Raw genomic sequence first — 21,009 nt, 5'->3', positions numbered from 1 at the left:
TGTAGTTGGTCTGCCTTCACTTGAGACTTCCATCATTCCCAATCAATAGATTCATCATTGTCTTCCTGATTGGGCTTCCTATTTGCCAAACATTGGCTTATTGTTTGTGGTGTCTCACATTTCAGATTTGGAGGAAACATTTGAGGGTTTGTTGTCGGTAAAATGTATAATGTAGCCGACGGGTAGAATAGTATCCGAACGGGCGCGTGACGCTTGAGTCACCCCTTCAAAAAGGTATATGTACACGTCCAAGATGGACTTTGGAATCATCGATAGATCATGGTAGTCGGATTGTAATCTGCAAGTGCATACATGAATAAAGTACCTGTTCTGAATTGAATCGTGTTATACATGTGTTGAACTTCTTACCCTATGCGGTAAACATTTGACGCCGTTGCCATATGTACCTGGAACGAACGAATGATATGAAGATTAATGCCGAATTTGCCAAACAAAGATCGGAATAAGGTGAAAGATAAGAATGAACTAAGTACAGCAAAAGAAATTTTAATTTTAACACAGCAAGCAGAATGCAGACAGAGACTTCAGCAAATTACCGAGGGGCATCGAAGGGGTGAAGAGGCACAGATGGAGGGAGTGCACTCACCTAGTAGGCTCAGGAGTACCGAGGAATTGCTGGAAGAAATTTGACAACACTTGAATTTGGTGGAGGAAACAAGGGAAGAATTCTTTAACCTATATACGCCGAGGGGAGTGTCTAAACGGAAGGGAAGCAACTCGCACAGCTCGGAGCACCGAAGGAGCACGAGCGTGGAGGGATCTCTTCGTTCCCGATACACCGGACAAATGAATACAGGCGGAGAATAGAACGTCACTTGAAGACTTTTCACCAAACAACGCATTTGTTGGAAACAAGACTGTTGTCCAGAACAGCGCGGGAACACAGAACAGCGCGGGAGTCTAGAACAACGCGAGAGCACAAAATAGTGCGGGAACTCAAAACAACGCGGGTACACAAGTACCTCAGAATCAAAGACAAGTAACGATGGCTGGCTCTAAAGAAAAGTTACCCAAGTTTCACGGTGATGGTTCAGCAAACCCTATCAGACATTGTAAAACGTGTGAAACCATATGGATGGTAAATGGTGTGACAAATGAGGATGATTGGGTAAGACAATTTTCAGCGACCCTACGAGGTGTGGCGATAGACTGGTTTTCTGACACTAGTCCTTAGAAACTTAATACATGGGAGAATGTAAAAAAAGAATTTATAGCAGAATTCAGATTACTCCGAGATGATAATGAAATAGTGGCAGAAATCTACAGCACCAAACAAGGAAAGAATGAGACAGTCTGAACCTATGCCAGGTGACTGAAAGAATTGATTGGGAAGATGGAGAGTCAACCAGTGGATGGGTTGAAAAAACGGTGGTTCGTGGAGGGGCTACGACCGGCTCTTAAAAAGAAAATGAAGATTGTACCACCGTCATCGTACACCGATGCATATACTCGTGCCATGGATTTAGAAAGCGAACAGAAGACGAGTAAGAAGAAGAAACATAAGTCCTCTGATTCAAATGTTTCATCCTCGGAGAGTAGTAGTAGTGATGAGGAATCAAACAAGAAGGTGAAAGCGCTACAGAAAGACATGTTGCGGATGATGAAAGAATTCAAAAATTTGAAAAAGAATCCAAATACAGTAAAAGGAGAACTGTGGTGTACAGATTGCAAGGAGGACGGCCATACAAAGGGTTCATGCCCAAAGAAGCAGTTTTGTGACATCTGCCAGGTGGCGAGGCATTCCCTGAAAGAGTGTCCGTTTAACTTGAAAACAAAAGGACACCAGCAGGTGTTACTAACGCAAGAAGCGTCGAACAATAGCAACAACGCGGGCAATGATGCAACTTCAGGTGGATATCGAAACAATAATAGACTCGGAAGGGGTGGAAACAATAACAATAACAATGGAGGCCAGAGTAGAATACAATATGATGCGAGTGGACGACCGATGATACAGTGTCGGGCATGTAATCTTTGGGGTCACTTCGCGAGGGACTGCACTATGAAGGAGACGCCGCAACTACTGTGCAGATGGTGTGGTCCAGGGGACCATGAAAATTCAAAATGTCCAAAGCAAAGCGTAAATTTATTAAGTATTGAAACAAGTAATGAGAATGTGTTGGCAATCACGCAGGAGCAGGCGAGGAAGGCAAAATATCCGAATGCGGAAGAAGAGAAGGAGAGGTTACAAAAAGCCTGAACAGAGATAGAGAAGCAGATGAGAACAAAGAAGTCACAAGTAAATGACACTGCTGAAACTTCGTAAAGAAACTTGGCGGAACAAGACATGGTGAAATAGATAATGCAAACGGACGTACCAATTAAATTAAATGATCTTCTTCTCACCATGCCACAGTTACGTATGGCTATCATAAATATGACACCATCCCCGAGAGTGACAAAGGAAGCAAAGGATAGTAAGGAAATAGCCACAACAGGAACAACAGATCCGATGTTACTAGCACTTATGACAGGTAGACATCCAGCAGTGGTGGAGATGGGCATTCTGGGTACGGTGCTAACAGATACAATAGTAGACGGAGGATCGTGAGTGAATGTGATGCCGGAAGATATTTGGAAAAAACTTGGACAACCAACACTATGGCCAACCACCTTTCAATTACTTACAGCAGATCAACATGGGATAAAACCTTTGGGCACTCTAATGGCGCAGCCGGTAACAATTGGGACACAACCATTTTTACTAGATTTTGTAGTTATTCCATTAAAGAGAAGAGGGTACGACGCCATCCTAGGATGGGGGTGGCTGGTGAAAGCTAAGGTATAGCATGATTGGAAAAGGAACACCCTATCAATGGAGAAGGGAGGTAGGAGATTTATAATCGATTTGCATACATAGATGGTAGGAGAAGAAGCCGCGTCGTCGGACTCAGAAGGCGGTGGCGAGAGTGATGACGAAGGGAAAAAGAGGATGGAACCAGATGATGAAGGGGTGCTGAGAATAGGAGGGTCAACTGATGACGACGTAGACTTAGTAAACAGATTGCTACATTGGCAAATGGAAGATTATGAGGTCTTTCCGAGTTGCAATATTTTGAGTATCGAGGAAGGAAAAGAAGGCCATGAGTTTTCGAAGGAGTAAAGTGAACTGAAGGATGGAGAAGCGCAGGTGGATGAAACACCTGCCCATACGTTCAATAAAGATAAACTAATAAAGTATGAAGAGCCGATAGTGAAAACAATGAACTTGGGTGATGAGGAAAATCCGAAGAACATTCTTGTAGGAGATGATTGGAACCCAGTATTGAAGGCGGCAGCATTCAAAATATTCATGGAGTATTAAGATGTTTTTGCTTGGACGTATAAGGACTTGAAAGGAGTACCACTAGAACTATATGTCCATCGGATACCATTAATCGAAGGCGCGGTACCAGTACGGAAGAGACTGTACTGAATGAACAAAAACTATGCAACGCGGGTCACAGAAGAGATTGATAGGATGTTGGAGGCTAGTATCATCTTTAAAGTGCAGACAAGTGAGTGGGTATCACCGATTGTGATATCCTTGAAAAAGGATATGACATAGATAAGAATATGCGTGGATTTTCAATGTCTGAATGCCGTAACAATTAAAGACCCGTTTCCGATACCATTTACAGATAGCATTCTGGAGGAAGTGGCGGGGCATGAAATTTATTCATTCATGGACGGATTCTTAGGGTATAATTAGATATCCATCGCTAAGGAGGATAAACTAAAAGCGACATTCATTGTCGAGGAGGGAGTATATGCATATAACAGGATGCCGTTCGGATTATGTAATGCTCCGGCGACTTTCCAAAGGATTATTCTACATATATTTGATAAGATGTTTGTTGGAAATTTTAAGGCATTTTTAGATGATTGGTCAATTTTTAGCACAGAAGACAAACATATAACAGCGTTAGGAGAATGTACGGAGAGGTGCAGGAGAGCAAGATTAGCATTGAACCCGAAGAAGTGCAAGTTCATGGTGCCGTAGGGGAAGCTGCTTGGGCATATAGTTTGTAAAGAAGGACTGAAGATGGATCCAGACAAGTTTCGCGTGATCTTGGAGATGCCACCCTCGACGGATGTGTCGGAAGTGAAGTCGTTTCTGGGGCACATCGGTTATTATCGAAGATTTATTAAAAACTATGCAAAATTTTCTTATCCATTGGACAAACTCCCCTGCAAGGGTGAACCTTACAGATGGGAGGCCGAGCAAAACGAAGCCTTTGACGGATTGAAGACAAGGTTGGCTACGGCTCCGATTTTGGCCTATCCGAATTGGGATAAAGAATTTCATGTCCATGTAGATGCCTCAAATTATGCCATCGGAGCAACACTGGCGCAGACTGGCGACCACGGGTTGGACCATCCAGTGTACTTTGCAAGCAGATTGTTGTCAAAAGCGGAGAGAAATTATAGTACCATGGAGCGAGAAGCGTTGGGGATGGTATATGTAGTACAGAAGTTTAGACACTACTTGTTGGCTACTCCATTTGTGTTCTACGTAGATCATCAGGCGTTACTCTACTTGGTCAATAAGCCGATTATTCAAGGAAGAACAAGCCGATGGTTGTTATTATTACAAGAGTTCACATTTAAAATCGTGGTACGGCTAGGGAAGAGTCATGTGAGTGCAGATCACCTATCAAGAAGAAAATCGGGGGAGCCACTTGAAGGAGTTAATGATGATTTTCAAGTTTACAGTACTACCAGCCTAGAACACATGCATTGGAGAATATTTATCGACGGGGCAATTTCCAAGCAACATGTCACCAAACGAAAGACGAAAATTGGTGTTGAGAAGTCGGACATTCTAGTTAATTAATGGCCTACTGTATAAAATGGAACCAGATCAGATTCTAAGACGGTGGGTCCTCAAGGAGGAAATTCTGAAAGTATTGACGGAAGCACACGAAGGCCCAAGAGGAGGACACATGGGGCCGGATACTACTGCGCGAAAGATACTGTTGGCAGGGCTATGGTGGCCAACTGTATACAACGACGCCAGGGAGTGGGTTGTTGTGTGTGATACATGCCAACGGGCTAGAAAACCACTGAAGAGAGATTTTATGCCCTTGAATCCCTCGCACGCATAGGAGCTTTTTGAGAGGTGGGGATTGGATTTTATTGGACCATTGAAGGTGAGTAAAACAAGGTGCCGATACATCGTGGTAGCTACGGAGTACTTAACTAAATGGGTGGAGGCACGCGTGTTACTAGACAATTCTGCAGTCAGCACAACAAAATTTTTATATGAACAAATTATTACAAGGTACGACATCCCACTCCAGTTGACAAGTGATCGTGGAGGACATTTTGTGAACCACGTTATCAGAGTGCTCACTACTGACTTCAAAATTTACCATTAATTGTCAAGCCCGTACTACCCAAGGGCTAACGGACAGGCAGAAGCAATGAACAAGATTCTGGTAGGAGTGATTTATAAATCCTATGCAGTTGAGGGAGAAGACTAGGAAGAGAAGTTACCATCTGCTTTATGGGCGTACCGCACTTCGTATAAAGTAATTACAAGACACACACCATTTCAGCTAATGTACGGATAGGAGGCAGTGGTGCCGACATAATTCATGGTACCAAGTTTAAGGATAGCGATCAAGAATAAACTAGGCGACATGGAGAGCTTACAAGAGAGACTGTACAATTTGAACAAACTCGATGAGCGGCGGTTGCAGGTGCAGTGGGCCATTGAAGTTACACAAACAAGGAGGAAGGCGTGGCATGAAAAGCACCTAAAATTGAACAACTTTCAACCCGGTCAGTTAGTACTGAAGTATAATGGACGAAATGAAATAAGCCTGGGAAATTCAAAGTTAAATGGGTTGGACCGTATAAGATATGGGAAGTTGGATATAATGGAGCAATTAAATTGTGGACACTAGATGGAAAAGAAATACCAGATGCTGTAAATGGATCAAAGTTGAAAATATATAGGGAAAGGAAGGATCCTCCGTGCGCAAGGAAGTGAACAAAGAAAAGATGTCTGTAAATAATGTACATATGTATAATATTAAAGCCGAATATAGTTAAAATATCAAGTGATAAACTGTAAAAGTATGAAGTGATAAAATGAAACATGAAGCATAAAACGTATTGGAATTCTGAAGGAACAAAAGCCTATAGTATGACTATAGAAAACATCATTAGATGAAAAGTATGCAGAAAATGGAGCAAATTAACAAAATGATAATAAAGGGAGGAAATTTTGATAAAGTGAGTTTAGAAAGAATTGAAAAAGAGTCCTTAATGACCGTACGGCCTTCCTTTATGACCGTACAGACTCGAGCTTTGTAATGCAAAGTTAAAAATATATATATAATACTATACTACCTTGAAGTAATAAAGTTGTAAATTATGAAAAGAAAGGGCCGTACGGCTGTTGGTGTCTGAAGAAGACTAAGAAAAGACCGTACGGCCCCCGGGAGACTATAAAAGAAGACCGTATGGTCAAACCCAGCATAGAAGAGTGAAATGAAAGATCGTACGGCCCTTGGAGACTATTAAGAGACACAGGAGAGCTAAATGGAAGATCGTACGGCTTGAGAGGAGACACAAGGAAGCTAAATGGAAGACCGTACGGTCGGAGAGAGACTTTGAAAGGTTTTTCTTGGACCATTGTACGGTAGAATCAAGCTGTACAGCTTGCTATGCATGGAAAAGACCGTATGGTGAAATTTATTTTAAAAGAGAGACTGTACGGTCCCAAAGCAAAAGGAAAATAAACAGTACGGCGTCATTATTTGAAGGGAGATCAAGTGATAATTGTGACCTGCCAGCAGAGAGCTTGATAATCAATCAGGACACTTTCTGAGATTAGTTTTTTTTTCTGTTCAGAAGCAGTTGTGAACAATGGATACAGGCCGATGGCACCCTTCATGAAGCTAGCATTGAAACTTTTGAAGCACAGATTTCTGAGGAGATGAAAGCTTAAGACTTGGAGAAGGATTGAGTTCATACTAAAGGAATGATTTAATGGCGACTGAAATAGTTTAGAAGTTAATAGCAAGGATAAAAGACCGTACGGTCTGGGCAGCACAAGAAGATGTCCGTACGGGGTATGTGAGATATAGTTGAAGCCTTTTGGGAATACAATCTCAAGCAAATTGGAACGGGATAAGCCGCAAAATTGTAACAATCGTATCATTAAAAGGAGTAAGCTATCCTTTCCAAGAGGCTGTGTTCTTCTAAGACAAGGTACCCGTATTGAAGAAGCCATACCACCACCTGGAGGCTGAATCCAATCAAGCCGTCCCATACAAATTGGTTATAAGATTCAAAGAAGCCGTATCATACGGAAGCCAGAAAAATTGTGGAAAGTAACTGCCATAATGGTGTGACATTTATTCACAAAACGACAAAAAGGTGACAATTATGCAGTCAGTTGGGAAAAGGGCTTGGAAGAGAAAGCTAGACAAAGGCACTGCCATGAATAAAAACGCAAAGACACTACCCTTTGGAATTCGTGTAGCAGGAGGGACTTATGCAGGGTCTAGTAGTGTAGGTGCAAGTAAAAAGAAAAAGCAAACCAAGCAGTCAAAAGAATTTCCTACAGCACAAAGTATCACATTCGTGGGGTTAAATGGTGTAGAGTGCCGAAAATGGTGGCAGGATACTCCGGATAACCACCAGGTGAAGACTAGTATCCGAAAAGCACAGGTAGAATGGGTAGTGCAAATGCTAGTATTTTGCATCAGAGACTACGACGGGTTTTTGCGCATTATGATTGAAACATATGACAGGTTCTCCAGAAGCAGTACATTTGAATATCTTGGTTGCAAGTTAACAGTATCATTTAGACTGGCAGATTTTACACGAGTATTTGGCATACCTGGTCATGCTCAGGGTGGGAGAAAAATAGAAAGCAAGCCAAAGAAGTTAAGCCGTGAAGTGAAGATGAAATTGATACAGCTTGTGTGCGAAGACCTGTCGCAGGTAGAATAGGAGGCTCTTTCAGTCACGTCCAAAGGCAGAGGACTAAAGAAATCTAATATCCAGGAGGGGCATTGGCGTTGTTTGATGGACATAGTTAAAAGTTGTCTCACAAGTTCGAGCTGCGCTTCAGATATCTTGTTTCCACACGTAGCCATGATGAACGGAATCTCGCACAGTAGAGTTTATGATTGGGTAGCACTATTGGCCGAGCGGATGTCAGAGTTTATGACACTGCAGCACAAAACGTTCTATATGCCACATTATGCTATTGGTCTATTTTTGGATGCGACGACGCGGATGATCCCGAATGATGCACTGGAGGCAAAATCGGGACCACTCGCGCCTAGCGAACCACCTATAATGTAGTGGAAGCACTTGGATACTTTCGGCACCAAAACAGTAGGGCAAAAGCGACCAAGGCTGGATGGTGGCGACACAAATAGTGGCCGAGAGGAGACATCTTCAGAGGAGAACAGGTCTGAGGGGGAAGAGGAAGATGACGAAGAGGTAGGAGTAATCATGGCTACGCCCTCGAGATTTCCACGACCTATGCTTTCAACTACGACACACTTGGTTCCAGTGGGTACACATGGTATCCTAGGGTTTGGACAGTTCAGACAGCCAGTGGTGATGGCACAGTCTCAGTTACGACGTAGCCCACCATAGAGACACGAGCTGTAGCAGAGTCACATCCAGTGCCGACGGAGACAGTAGCTCCGGAGGCACTGATGGAGCCGGCTCGTGAGACCCTACTCGATATAGGAGAGACTTTGGTACCGAACATGGAGATGGAGATAGACACGGAGACGGGGGTGTTGGAGGTACCCATAGGCGAGGAGTTGGGGGCACCAGGTGTCCGACTGGAGGTAGTAGAATCTGATGCAGTGGTCGCAGTAGACACGGCACTGATGACATCACCTTAGAAGGACGGCGAGAGAGAGGACAGAACCCAGAGGGTGAGTGCTTTTTTGAGTATGAAGTTTCACCGAACTCCGGCACCTCGAGTGACATACTTGCCGCCACCCACGCGGGAAGTAGTGTCAGAGAAGGAGTTCGCACAGACACGGAGTGGAGTGCCGCATAGCGCTGTTGAGCATATGGCGGATGTAGTAGAGAAGGCTATGGGTATACAACAGGAACACCCACTAGCGCAGGAGACAGTGTTGGCGGAGGCAATTTTTCTTGATGATGTCGCAACTCTAGCATCTCGAGCTTGGGAGGTTCTGGCTTCAGCAAAGACGCAGACATTGGAGTCAATAGGGAAGGAGCTTGAGAGAGTCATATCCTTCATACGGATGGGATGTCCAGTTGCCTTTACGGTTTGTTTTGAGGAGAGGGGATGGCCCGATGTGGAAACCACAGAGATGCGATAGGATTGGTCCATGACGAGGGAACCTGAGAGGGAGGGCCGGATTGAGGTATTAATTTAGGAGATCGTGAGGTTACACAGGGAGATATATTACACCCTTTGGAGGAGTTAGGCGGACCAGCTAGCAGCTGAGGGAGCTCGGGAGGAGTCAGTTGCCAGGTTTGCTTCGAAGAGGGCAGCCTGGGAGTCGGAGCGGGCGACCTAAAAATTCGAAAGGACAGCCCTGTTAGCAGCAGTAAATGAACAATTGAGGACAGAAAAAGAGAAGATGGCAGCAGAGAAGAAGGAATTGGGAGAGGTCGGAGAGATGATGCAGTCAGCCTTAGAGCTCCAGTTGGAAGCAGAAGCAGAGCTGAAGATCAAGAAAGAACAGGTCTACAAGCTAAGGGCAGAGGTGAACGAGTTGCAGACGTGGACGGCCACTACGCCAGGGATGCATCCCTCTGTCTAGTACTTATGCATTGATGCATTTTGTTAGTAAAATTTTGTTAAGGAATTTTGTTGTATTGTCGTCCGGAGACGACCTTTCTTTTTGGGGGGGATGATGTTGTCGGTAAAATGTATAATGTAGCCGACGGGTAGAATAGTATCCGAACGGGTGCATGACGCTTGAGTCACCCCTTCGGAAAGGTATATGTACACGTCCGAGATGGACTTTGGAATCATCGATAGATCATGGTAGTCGGATTGTAATCTGCAAGTGCATACATGAATAAAGTACCTATTCTGAATTGAATCGTGTTATACATGTGTTGAACTTCTTACCCTATGCGGTAAACATTTGGCGCCGTTGCCAGACGTACCTGGAACGAACGAATGATATGAAGATTAATGTCGAATTTGCCAAACAAAGATCGGAATAAGGTGAAAGATAAGAATGAACTAAGTATAGCAAAAGAAATTTTAATTTTAACACAACAAGCAAAATGCAGACAGAGACTTCAGCAAATTACCGAGGGGCACCGAAGGGGTGAAGAGGCACAGACGGAGGGAGTGCACTCACCTAGTAGGCTGAGGAGTGCTGAGGAATTGCTGGAAGAAATTCGACAATGCTTGAATTTGGTGGAGGAAACAAGGGAAGAATTCCTTAACCTGTATACGCCGAGGGGAGAGTGTCCGAACGGAAGGGAAGCAACTCGCACGGCTCGGAGCGCCGAGGGAGCACGAGCGTGGAGGGATCTCTTCGTTCCCGATACACCGGACGAACGAATACAGGTGGAGAATAAAACGTCACTTGAAGACTTTTCACCAGACAATGCAGTTGTTGGAAACAAGACTGTTGTCCAGAACAGCGCGGGAATTCAGAACAGCGTGGGAGTCCAGAACAGCGCGAGAGCACAGAACAGCGCGGGAACTCAGAACATGTATAACATGATTCAATTCAAAACAGGTACTTTATTCATGTATGCACTTGCAGATTACAATTCGCCTACCATGATCTATCGATGATTCCAAAGTCCATCTCGGACATGTACATATGCCTTTCCGAAGGGGTGACTCAAGCGTCACGCGCTCATTCGGATACTATTCTACCCGTCGGCTACATTATACATTTTACTGACAACAAGGTTTACCTCCAATTTGCTGATAATTGTGATACACTGGTTGTCACATCATCTTTATCTCTAGAGCTTGGTCAAGATTAGTTTCGAATGGTTCCGTGCTTGCCACCTTCACTTATGATTGGGTATGTGCCTGATTGGTCCATGGCATCATCCTCCAAGAACTTGGCAACACACGAGCAAAATTCAGAGACATCACCTTCCTATAATTGGATTATGCTTCCTAGCAATTCATATCTAGAATGGGTCCTGCATTATGCTTGGTTCATCTTCTTCCCAATGGGAGATTTGTTTTTTGTAGGCATTGGACTATATTTTCTCTTTAAGCACTTGCCATTTTTGCAGGACATTATTCATTATGGGGGAGGGTTATGTTTTCTCCTTTATTCCTTTCTATAGGGGGATAAGTGATTATATATACATGATGTATGTAGTCCTTGGGAGGTGTGATTAATTTCTCCATCCATGCATCTTGTTTGTTTCTCTCTTTGGAGAGGAGTTTTCTCCCATGTGATTTTAGCCTTCTCTCTGCTTTGTGAGAGAATCATTGCACCGCATGGCGTCTTCATTATACATAGTTACCTAACATGGCCCAGTTGTTGGGATCTATCTTGCATCTAGCTTAGTTTGCATAATAATCTTCTTCATAAGCTGCACTTGGGGGGAAGGGGGGTTGTTGGACTAAATTAATATTTACTTTGAGCTTAAGTTTACTCAGGCATAATTAATTCATTAGGTGTATTTTTTGTTGTTGGTAGTTGTTTGCTTATTTCTCCCTACCAGCTCTTTCCTTGACTTTAAAAGCAAGACTATTGTTCATTAAAATGCATCTCATGGTGAAATATCTATCTTTTTTCTATGAAGGTTTATAGTTGTTTGCGAGAGCTTGATCACTCCGACAACTATAAACACCCCTTTTCTTGTGGTAGCCTATGGTTTAAATCTCAAATTGTATGTACCTAGACAACAGTAGTTCCATCTCAAAACAAAGAGGTGAAAGGAGGGAGCACAAAAGTGCTAAAAATGTATATTGACAAAAAGTCTTCTATATTTTGCATAACACCTTTGTCAATCTTTGTGGTCTAGCCCTCAATTAACCAGAGGTGAGGATGGATAAAGATACATTAACTCTACCAATCTGTTTGGATGGTGAATGTAGCATGTCAAGGATGCACCAAAGATGAGGATACTCGCTATTCAGCTCCTTTTACATGTTGCTAATTCCCTTTCTCCAAAGAAAAATGATTCACATATAGCTTGTCTAATCAATCAAGAAGAATTACCTTACCTTTAGACAATTAGAGAAGTTGGTGGCCGCACATAGTGTCTTGTGCCTACAGGATCGATAGATCACTATCTATCGCCAAACTCCAGCTCCATGTTCTGATGTTCTTGAAAATGTTGTAGAGGTTGATAAGGAGGCACATGAAGGATTGGTTGGGGTTCCATTGGATGAGGGAGCTCTCATAGTGACCATGACTTGGACTCAAACTTCGGTTTTGATGCAAGCCTACTAGAGATAGGTGCCAATTAGGGACAGCTATATATTTTCTATGTTTTTGTTATCTTGTTAAGCCTTTAGGCTTTTTTTCGTAATTCCTATATAATATATATGCACATCGATAGTGAAAGCAATTGAATTTTGTTAATCTGTTTGTCAATTCCTTGTGAAATCCAGTAAAAGCCTAATGTTATGTGTTAAGGATCAATAATATTTATGATGAATGCTTTATGGATTTTTGAAATTCCCTTATATTTTAATTTTTACCAGCCATCCTCCAAAAATGGCTCCCATTAAACTCTAGAGGAAACAAGTCCCCCTATATCTTGCTATCCTTGTCCTAGAAACTTGGGGGAACATAGCTTATAAGTCCTAAGGACTTATTTATAGTTACTCTCCTTAAAAACTTTGCCCCCTTTTTCCATGTGGGATACTTTAAACATAATATTCAGCTACAGAAAATTAAAGGTTTTAGATGTACATTTCTTTAATTTAGAGAAAAGTTAAACTGTCTAACACAAAAGTTAAATTTCAGTTAGCTAGGGGAAAAGTATAGCTGGTTGATACAAAACTGTGATATGTTACATTGTAGCAACAAATGTTTTGGGGGAAAAATCAGCAAACTAATATGATTTTTTGAAAAAATGGGGAAAATCTTGGACTATAAAAGAGAGAATTGTAGAAAAAAGATTACAACTGCTTGTTTTTTAAAATTTAAAGACATTTCCATACAATAAAGATATAGAGAGCATATAAAATAGAGTTTAGCCCATGAATTGTCAAAAATAAAGAGTTTAAGCCCATGAATAACATAAATGAAAAGTTTGTTAAAAATAGCAGAATGCAATGTAGCACGTAAGTTTTGTATGAAGTGGAAAAAGTTATTGTGAAGTTAACAATAAAAGATTTCGCTGAATGATGTGTAAGCCTTTGGTCTTGTTCCACGCTGTTAGTGGATTTTAAAATGATACTAACAACACTATATTCCAAATTACTAATAATATTAAAAGAATGTTTATTCATAGATATTGCACTATGTTAGCAAACTTTGAACATTTGAAACTTAGAAACACCCCAAAACAACTATAATAAACATGGTCGTGTCGTAGAAGGATAAAAGAAAAAGAAATATATCTGAGAAATTTTCAAGTAGAAATCATCAAAGAATATATCATTCAAATAAAAGTTTAATTGATCTTCTCATAACAGGTAGAGTCATGAATTAAGCATTTTCAAAGACTCAAGATACAAAACCAAGTCACATTTAAAAGCTTTGTTAATTGTTACTAAACCGATCCTTGAAATTCAGTCAAAGCACCAACTCATATAAAGTAGAAGTAGAAGATACACACAAAACACATTTTAGGAGAGATGCATGATATCAAAATAAGAATACAAAATCAAAATGATCAAGATTTTGATGTCACAAAGATTGGAGAATCCTGGTGCAATATATGTTTAGATATAAATATGAGGCTGATGTTTTTATGCAGCCAAGGGAATTTGTATGACAAGTTGAGAGGATGGCATTACATAACGTTACCTCTTCATTTCTAGTAATGAGACCAGGTAAAAAATGTAACTATAGCATTGTTGTATTCATCAAGTAAAGCAATGATATAATGGAGCCTAATTTAGCATTTAACTCTCCACTTAGCTGGGAATACATATTATATTGTTCTAGAGAACTGATATACAAGGCTACCGTTGTAGAAATAATAGACCATCAAATGTTGTTTGGACCAAATAACCTACCAATCTTCACAATACCAATTTAGATGTATAAAACATCAATGAGGACATTCTATGTATGTTACCCGGGTTCGCTGTTTTGGCCCAAGAACCCTGCCTAGGTTCGAACCAGTTTGAAATACTGGTCCGGTTCGACCCAGATTCAATTAGGGTTAGATTTTCCTTGGGCTGGTTTGGACCCGCAGTTCAGAATTCAAACCTGGGCGAATTTTGGCTTCCCAGATCAAATTTGGGACGAATTTGGGCGAATTCACGTGGATGGGCAACTTTCAAGTCGTATTTTATAACAAAGTTTATATTTTTTGAGATCCAATTGGCCTAAAAAGTGAATGTAGGTAGGTTTTTTTTGGCTTCTAACATCATTTGTGGTGTGCAAATAGGTGATTGAGCAAAAGAAGTTTGTGCAAGGTGGAGTTGGAAGACTAGATTGTTAGCTATATTGAAGTGTTTGTGTCTTATTTCTACATCTTTGCATGCTTCTAGGGTTCATAAATATGTATATTTATAATTTTTATAATTTTTACATGTTTTAGTACGGACGAACGCAAACCCCTATCCAAAATTTTGCCGTACTAGCAAACTGGTTCTTCGAACCCATATTTCAAACCGAACTCAAACTGGTAACTAAGAATTATATAAGTAGACAGATAATCAATCCATGTATGATAGGGTATTGATAGTATTGACAGAAATCCTAGCATCTGAATACAGATAAAATGAAACCATGATAAAGTAGACACAAAATACATATGAACAATGAACTAATATTGTATTATAACAATAAAAAACTCTCTCTATGTATGGAGGTCCCACCATAATGAAATAGATGCAATGTTCTATATCTTATTAATTTAATTGGAAAATCCTTGTGATGTGCAGAGTGAGAATTTTATTTAACAGATTATCTGTTTGTATGTGCTGGTTGAATTTTGTGAAAATACTATTTACATGATGTGAGAACATATTTGCAGCAGTGTTGCAATAAAAAATTGTTCACCTCCAACTCAAATGCGCTGCCTTCTGACTCCCTGCAAGTTTGCAATAAGTTGCATCTTCTATGCATGTACTAGTGACCTCCCGTTTGTTGTTGTGCCCAAAAAATGTCGTGTGACTGCATTATTCCTTAAATATTGCTTGGGTTTCAAGTTTTTCACAGGTTGGCAAGAGATTGATTAATTTTTTTAGATATGCAATTTAAACATGAAAAAGTTGTTGAAAATTGCAGCGATGGTTTCCTAAAAATAATCAGGTGCTGATTTGCAAAAAATGGGGTCTAACTAAAGATTTTTTGGAGTTTTCCGATTCTATGGTACCAGTAATAAAAGAGTATAACTGATGAATATAAACAATTAGAATTCAATAGCTAACAGAAAAACATACTGAATGACAGAAAAATATATTAAGAAAAGAATTAAAGCGAACTATCAATGATAGCATAACTGTTCTTTCCTATTTTGTCTCCCAGGAAGCTTGTCTGACATATTTTCTTAATTTGGATCCTTGTTACATAGACAGGTGGATCCAAAATATAAAATATGCATTAAAAAATTTGTCACCAGTCTTGGAAAGTAAAATCTCAAGTTTTAGTTGTTGCTGACTTGTAAGAATATCTAATTTTATCCTTTTGGGATGTGTTTCAGATATTGGTGGCAAAATTTTGTCACATGAAACTGCTGGAAATCTCTCAACTTTATTTGACGTTGGGGGAGTGATGGGAGGAATTTTAGCTGGTCATATTTCTGATAGGCTAGAGGCCCGAGCCATCACTGCTGTTGTCTTCCTGTATTCTGCAATTCCTGCACTGCTTCTTTATAGAATTTATGGAAGCATTTCAATGTATGTCAATATTCCATTGATGATGGTTGCTGGTTTGTTTGTTAATGGGCCATACTCACTTATTACAACAGCAGTTTCAGCTGATCTAGGTACCCATAACTCATTGAAGGGAAACTCTCGAGCTTTAGCTACTGTGACTGCAATAATTGATGGAACTGGGTCTGTTGGAGCTGCTCTGGGACCACTATTGACTGGTTACATTTCAGCTAGGGGTTGGAATGGCGTTTTTATCATGCTTGCGCTTGCAACACTATTTGCGGCACTTCTTTTGACACACCTCGTGGTGGAAGAAATTAAAGAAAAATTTCAGAAAAGAAATGCTCTTGCAGTGGAGAGTGTTGGACAAGAAGATATTGCAGGTAATTTTTGGATATTTTGGATTCTTAATATCTCTTTTTGTTAGATTATTGTTTAGGAACACAATGGTAAATGCTTGAAAACATCTACTTTTGACATAACAAAGGAAAGATAATTTTTTCATAAAATTTTGTCTTGTTGAAATTCCATTGGTCAAGAATCATGATCACAATTGGAAAGGTTTTCTTAAGATAGGTGACTTTCTTAAGCATGGTTATGTTTATAGAAGTATCTTAAGTCTAAATATTTGAAGTTTTAAAAAGTTTCTAAGCATTGTTGTATTTTTTTGGTTGGGTGGTGTAGATGTGGGAAATTCAAATATTCCATAATGCAATTTTGGTAGTGAGCAACTGTAAGACATGTTACAGACTGAACTTGACACGGTCGTCTAGATGGTGAAATGAGACAGCAATATTGCTTGTATCAGTTGCTAATCAGCACTACATTTACTTATTATTAGTATTACTGAGTTTGGCAATTACCTAGTCATCAGCCAAGACAACATACCTCTCTGTGGCATGTGAATAAAGGCTAGCCTTGATGGTGTCACATGAATAAGTATTCCTAAATTCTAGCAACGGAGGTGTACCGCCTGTACAGGGGATTGAAGAGGCTCCGCGAATTCCTAAATTTTTCATCAATGATATACGAATACCCCCAGAAATGAGATTAGCTGAAATTTTGTAGCCATGTACTCTATTCCACATAGATATACTGTTTTGGTTGTAGCTAGCAATTGCTTGCTTTAAGAGAACAGTATTCTCATCATTTATAAAAGAAAATCGTCAAATATTCTTTCAAGCACAGTATCTTAGATGTATCTTGTTTTCTTAATTCCCAAAGGCTTCAATCACTCATTTGTGTGTAGTATTTGTTGATATGCTGTCTGTCTTGATGGATTACAAGTTTTGAGGTTTCTAATAACAGGTTATATGAAGGATTTAGATTATTTTGTCTGTTAGTAAGCTTATCTTGAGTTTCCACTTTACATTAACAATCACAAAATGTGCTACACTTAACCTTTTCACCATTTTTACATTTAGTTCCCAAATAATTCTCTCCTTATAATTTCAAAAGGGGAGGCAATACCTTATCCTGGAATGGTGACGATATAATCATAAAACCAAAATACATTTCAGAAAAGTGCCATATGGATTGTAACTGCTTATGTAAATCCCTTTTCTCTAAATCTAATGCTGTATTTCTGTTAACTATTTCTTTTTAAGTTAATGCTAATGTGAATTGTCTCATTATTCTGTTGCCAAATATCATGTTTTAACTTACAGGTTGTATTTAGACCTTAAAATCAAGATGGTATGTAGAAAATTTATCAATGTGATGAATATCTGTTTCAAAAGATTCTGCTCTATGGTTGATTTTGTGCTGGATCTACAATGGCAGCTACTTCTACCTTGTCATTTATAGGATTGTGGCATTCACAAGTTCTATAAGTTACAGAATTCTCATTTATGGAATGCTCATTTAGGAGTACTTAAAGAGTTCTTTAAATATTAGGAATTCTGAAATTTTGGGTTATTCAACATTTGATATTTAAGTTTTTAACCTTATGAGTATCTAGCACATTGCTTGACAGTCGGGCCTTATCGTTTCTATTTTTTTTCGCATGATTCCAAATAATAGCTTATGCAGTCCTTGACATACACTGTCTCACGATCAGGCCTTCCATATCTTAAATTACTGTCCATCTATAAAAAAATTTATTTTTAAAAACCAACAATTTAACCTATTAGATTAACTCGGCCTCAGAGCCCATAAAAACATTAAAAAATCACGTGTCTGGTTTCATTCTACAGTGTTAATTATTTTCATAAATAGTTTAATTATTTGGTCAAAAATTTAATTTAATTTTTTTTAAATTTAAATTTCGGTGGCAATTTCTTCCAACTTTTTCCCTTACCCTAACCTGATTATTTTCCAACTAAATCCCAAGTAATTAATAAAGTCTGTCTTTTGGTTTGCTGATTTATTCCTGAAAGATTTCTGCTAAAATGATAAAATGCTTCATATTTCCAAATTTCCTGTTTGTTTCCAAAATTTCATTTTTCTACTCAGCAATCTGCATCCTTTTACTACAGACAGTATACAATTTGTGATTTTTAACCATATTTCAAATTACTGATGCAACATTCCTTACTGCAGATTCCTGATTTCAAGTTTCTTTGTTCTGAGTTACATGTCCAAGCCACATATTTCAATATTAGGTTGGGTCCATCAACTAAGCTTGCTATATGTATGACATTCGTGTTAGTGCAATAGCTTGCTGGTTTGCATTTGAATTGTATCATTGTATTTTGTATCTTTTCAAGTTTTATTTTATGGATAGTCCAATAGGTCCTAATTTGGTGAAGTTGCTCACACAAGATCTATAAAATCAGCAGTCTCAATGGGAGGCATTTCGTGCAGCAGATGATGGGCATTTTCTAGTTATTGATCAAACCTGTAGTCTCAGTGGGAGGCATTTCGTGCACCAGATGATGGGAAATTTCTAGTTATTAATCAAACCTCCTACAAAACAGGACTACTCAATGTTGGTTTCAAGATTTTACCTAAAAAACAGGATTACTCAATGTTGGTTTCAAGGTTTTACCTAACAATTTGGTGATTGTCCTTTGCCACCATCTCTACATGATTTTCATGATTCTAACTTCAAAGAAACACACACCTTTCAAATGGTTGGTTGCACAACCCACAACAGAGACAACAATTCAATTATAATGAGTTCCAATTACAAGCATGCCTTTACTTTCAAGTACCTGGTTTTTACTAAAAAAACTGGTTAAATTTATTTCTAATTTAATTATCTTTGTTCCCTAATGTCATATTTTCTTATGTTTTTTCCTTGGTTGTTTCTTTTAGAGAAATCAGAAGGTTTTTATACACAAGATTGCCTACAATATTCCAAATTAAGTCGATGGAAAGCCCCCCTAATGTACCTCCTGCTGGCTTCGAAAACTTCGTTAGATGTCTTCTATGTTTCAAGTAATGGATTTTGTGAATTCAACTTATCATTCCTTGCAATTTTAGACTTCTAAGATCCCTGCTCATTACATAATCTTGGAATCTATAAATTTCCAATTTTACTTTATGTGAGTACCTCCATCAACACTCCTCTCAATGAAAAGTTAATGTGTGGTAAGATGGAGATTCCTATAGCCTTTGACATTTTTTAGATACCTAACAAATATTCAAGGCTGCTTGTATGAATCCACAACCTTGTGTTTTCCTATTGTAATGTGGGCCTATGCAGGAAGCCCAGACACTCGGAAGTATTTGACTGTGAGTTTTCAATCAGTCCAAGTTTGAAAAAGAGTTACCTCCTTCACAACTTGATGGGGAACCCAAGTATGGCTATAACATGCATAGCTGATTATATCTGCCCAATGTTGAGTTACCAATGATTGGAGTGAATCCTACAAATTAGTCATTATCTTCAAGGATTGATTCTTATGTTCTGCAACTCCATTTTTGTTGTGGAGTGTAGGGAACTGTGTGTTGAAGATCAAGTTGGCCTTTTGTGATACAAAAACACTAAACCTCTAGTTGACATATTCCCCCCATTGTCACTGTGCACAACCTTTATGCTTTTCCATGATTGTTTCTCTACAATGGCTTTAGAATTCTTGAAAAGACTCAAAGAATTCAATTTTTATTTAAGAGCATATATAAAGGTTTACCAAATTTTGTTTTCAATGAATGTCAAGACATTTGGCCCTATTGAAAGAAGTATGTGTATATGGCCTCGTCAAATCACTGTGTACTAGCTCCAAAAATTGTGTGGCCCTTCATGTTATGTCTTTATCAAAATTTTCTTCAGGATGTTTGCCAAGAATGCATCCTTGACAAACTCCAAAAATTGAATAAAAGAACCTTACAACCATGCCATGATTGAGCTTTTGCAAGTAGCAATAGTTTAAGTGGTCAAACTGTTAATGTCACAAATGACACCTCATCCAAGTGAGCGAGCAATGCAAGTGAAGGAGAATTAGGAACAAAGTGAGAAAAGTGGTACAATATGGATTGATGATCAACCTTTCCCACTGCAATTGTAGACCCATTGTGCATTTCACTAATTGTCATTGTGTCTAGAGTGAACTCAACTTGCTTGTCAGAGCCAGTGTGAGTGATCTAATAGAGAGATAGGAGACCAATTGACAAACATGAAACACAAATGACATCATGAAATGTTCATTCACATTAATAGGCCCTCTCCCATGCACTTCAACAAGAGTTTCATCACCCAAAAGAATAGATGACACAGAACATGACTCCAAAGAGGAAAAACTACCTTTTGATGAAGCCATGTGGTATGAAGCACCCAAGTCTAAGAATTAGGCTCTAAAGCAAAAAAAACTAGGGCCTTGCCCTTTGTTTTCCCCTTACTTGTGTCCTTTGAAGATTCTTGAGATGAACTTGGTTTGACAAAATTAGTCACCTTAATGTTGTTCTTTTCAAAAATATGAGGCAAGTGATTAATTTTCTTCTTCAAACATTTTTATTCATCATGAGCAAGTTTCTTACAATAGGAACACCATTTTTTTCCCTCATTTTGGTGCTTATCACCTTTTGAAGACGATGCATTGTTAGTCATTTTTAGGGAAGCCAAATTGTGGTCTTGCTTCTTTTCTTTTTGTTTCTTTTGTTTCTTTTCT

At 39.4% G+C, this 21,009-nt stretch overlaps 1 protein-coding gene across 5 annotated transcripts in view; it reads left to right on the top strand.

The window, feature by feature from the left end:
* LOC149566650 (putative glycerol-3-phosphate transporter 5) overlaps positions 1-19,109 on the top strand; it is a 41,359-nt gene extending 22,250 nt beyond the window's left edge. The window contains exons 2-4 of one of the 5 annotated variants that reach the window (XR_016362267.1): positions 15,787-16,341; positions 18,500-18,561; positions 18,739-19,109. Coding sequence is in view for 2 of the 5 variants with exons in the window: in XM_089819952.1 (XP_089676078.1) it covers positions 15,787-16,341; positions 16,643-16,668 (581 nt within the window). In the remaining 3 variants the exon portion in view is untranslated. Of the gene's footprint in view, positions 1-15,786; positions 16,342-16,642; positions 17,141-18,499 lie in introns of those variants that run through there. The other 4 variants (XR_016362266.1, XR_016362265.1, XM_089819953.1 and 1 more) reach the window with 4 other exon arrangements.
* Positions 19,110-21,009: the final 1,900 nt, after the last annotated feature.

Source organism: Cupressus sempervirens, chromosome 3 (genome assembly GCF_028749045.1).
Source record: "Cupressus sempervirens isolate cs-2001-9-10 chromosome 3, ASM2874904v1, whole genome shotgun sequence".
Lineage (NCBI taxonomy): Eukaryota > Viridiplantae > Streptophyta > Pinopsida > Cupressales > Cupressaceae > Cupressus > Cupressus sempervirens.
Note: the sequence above shows the minus strand (reverse complement) of the source record. Positions and strands in the feature narration are given on the sequence as shown.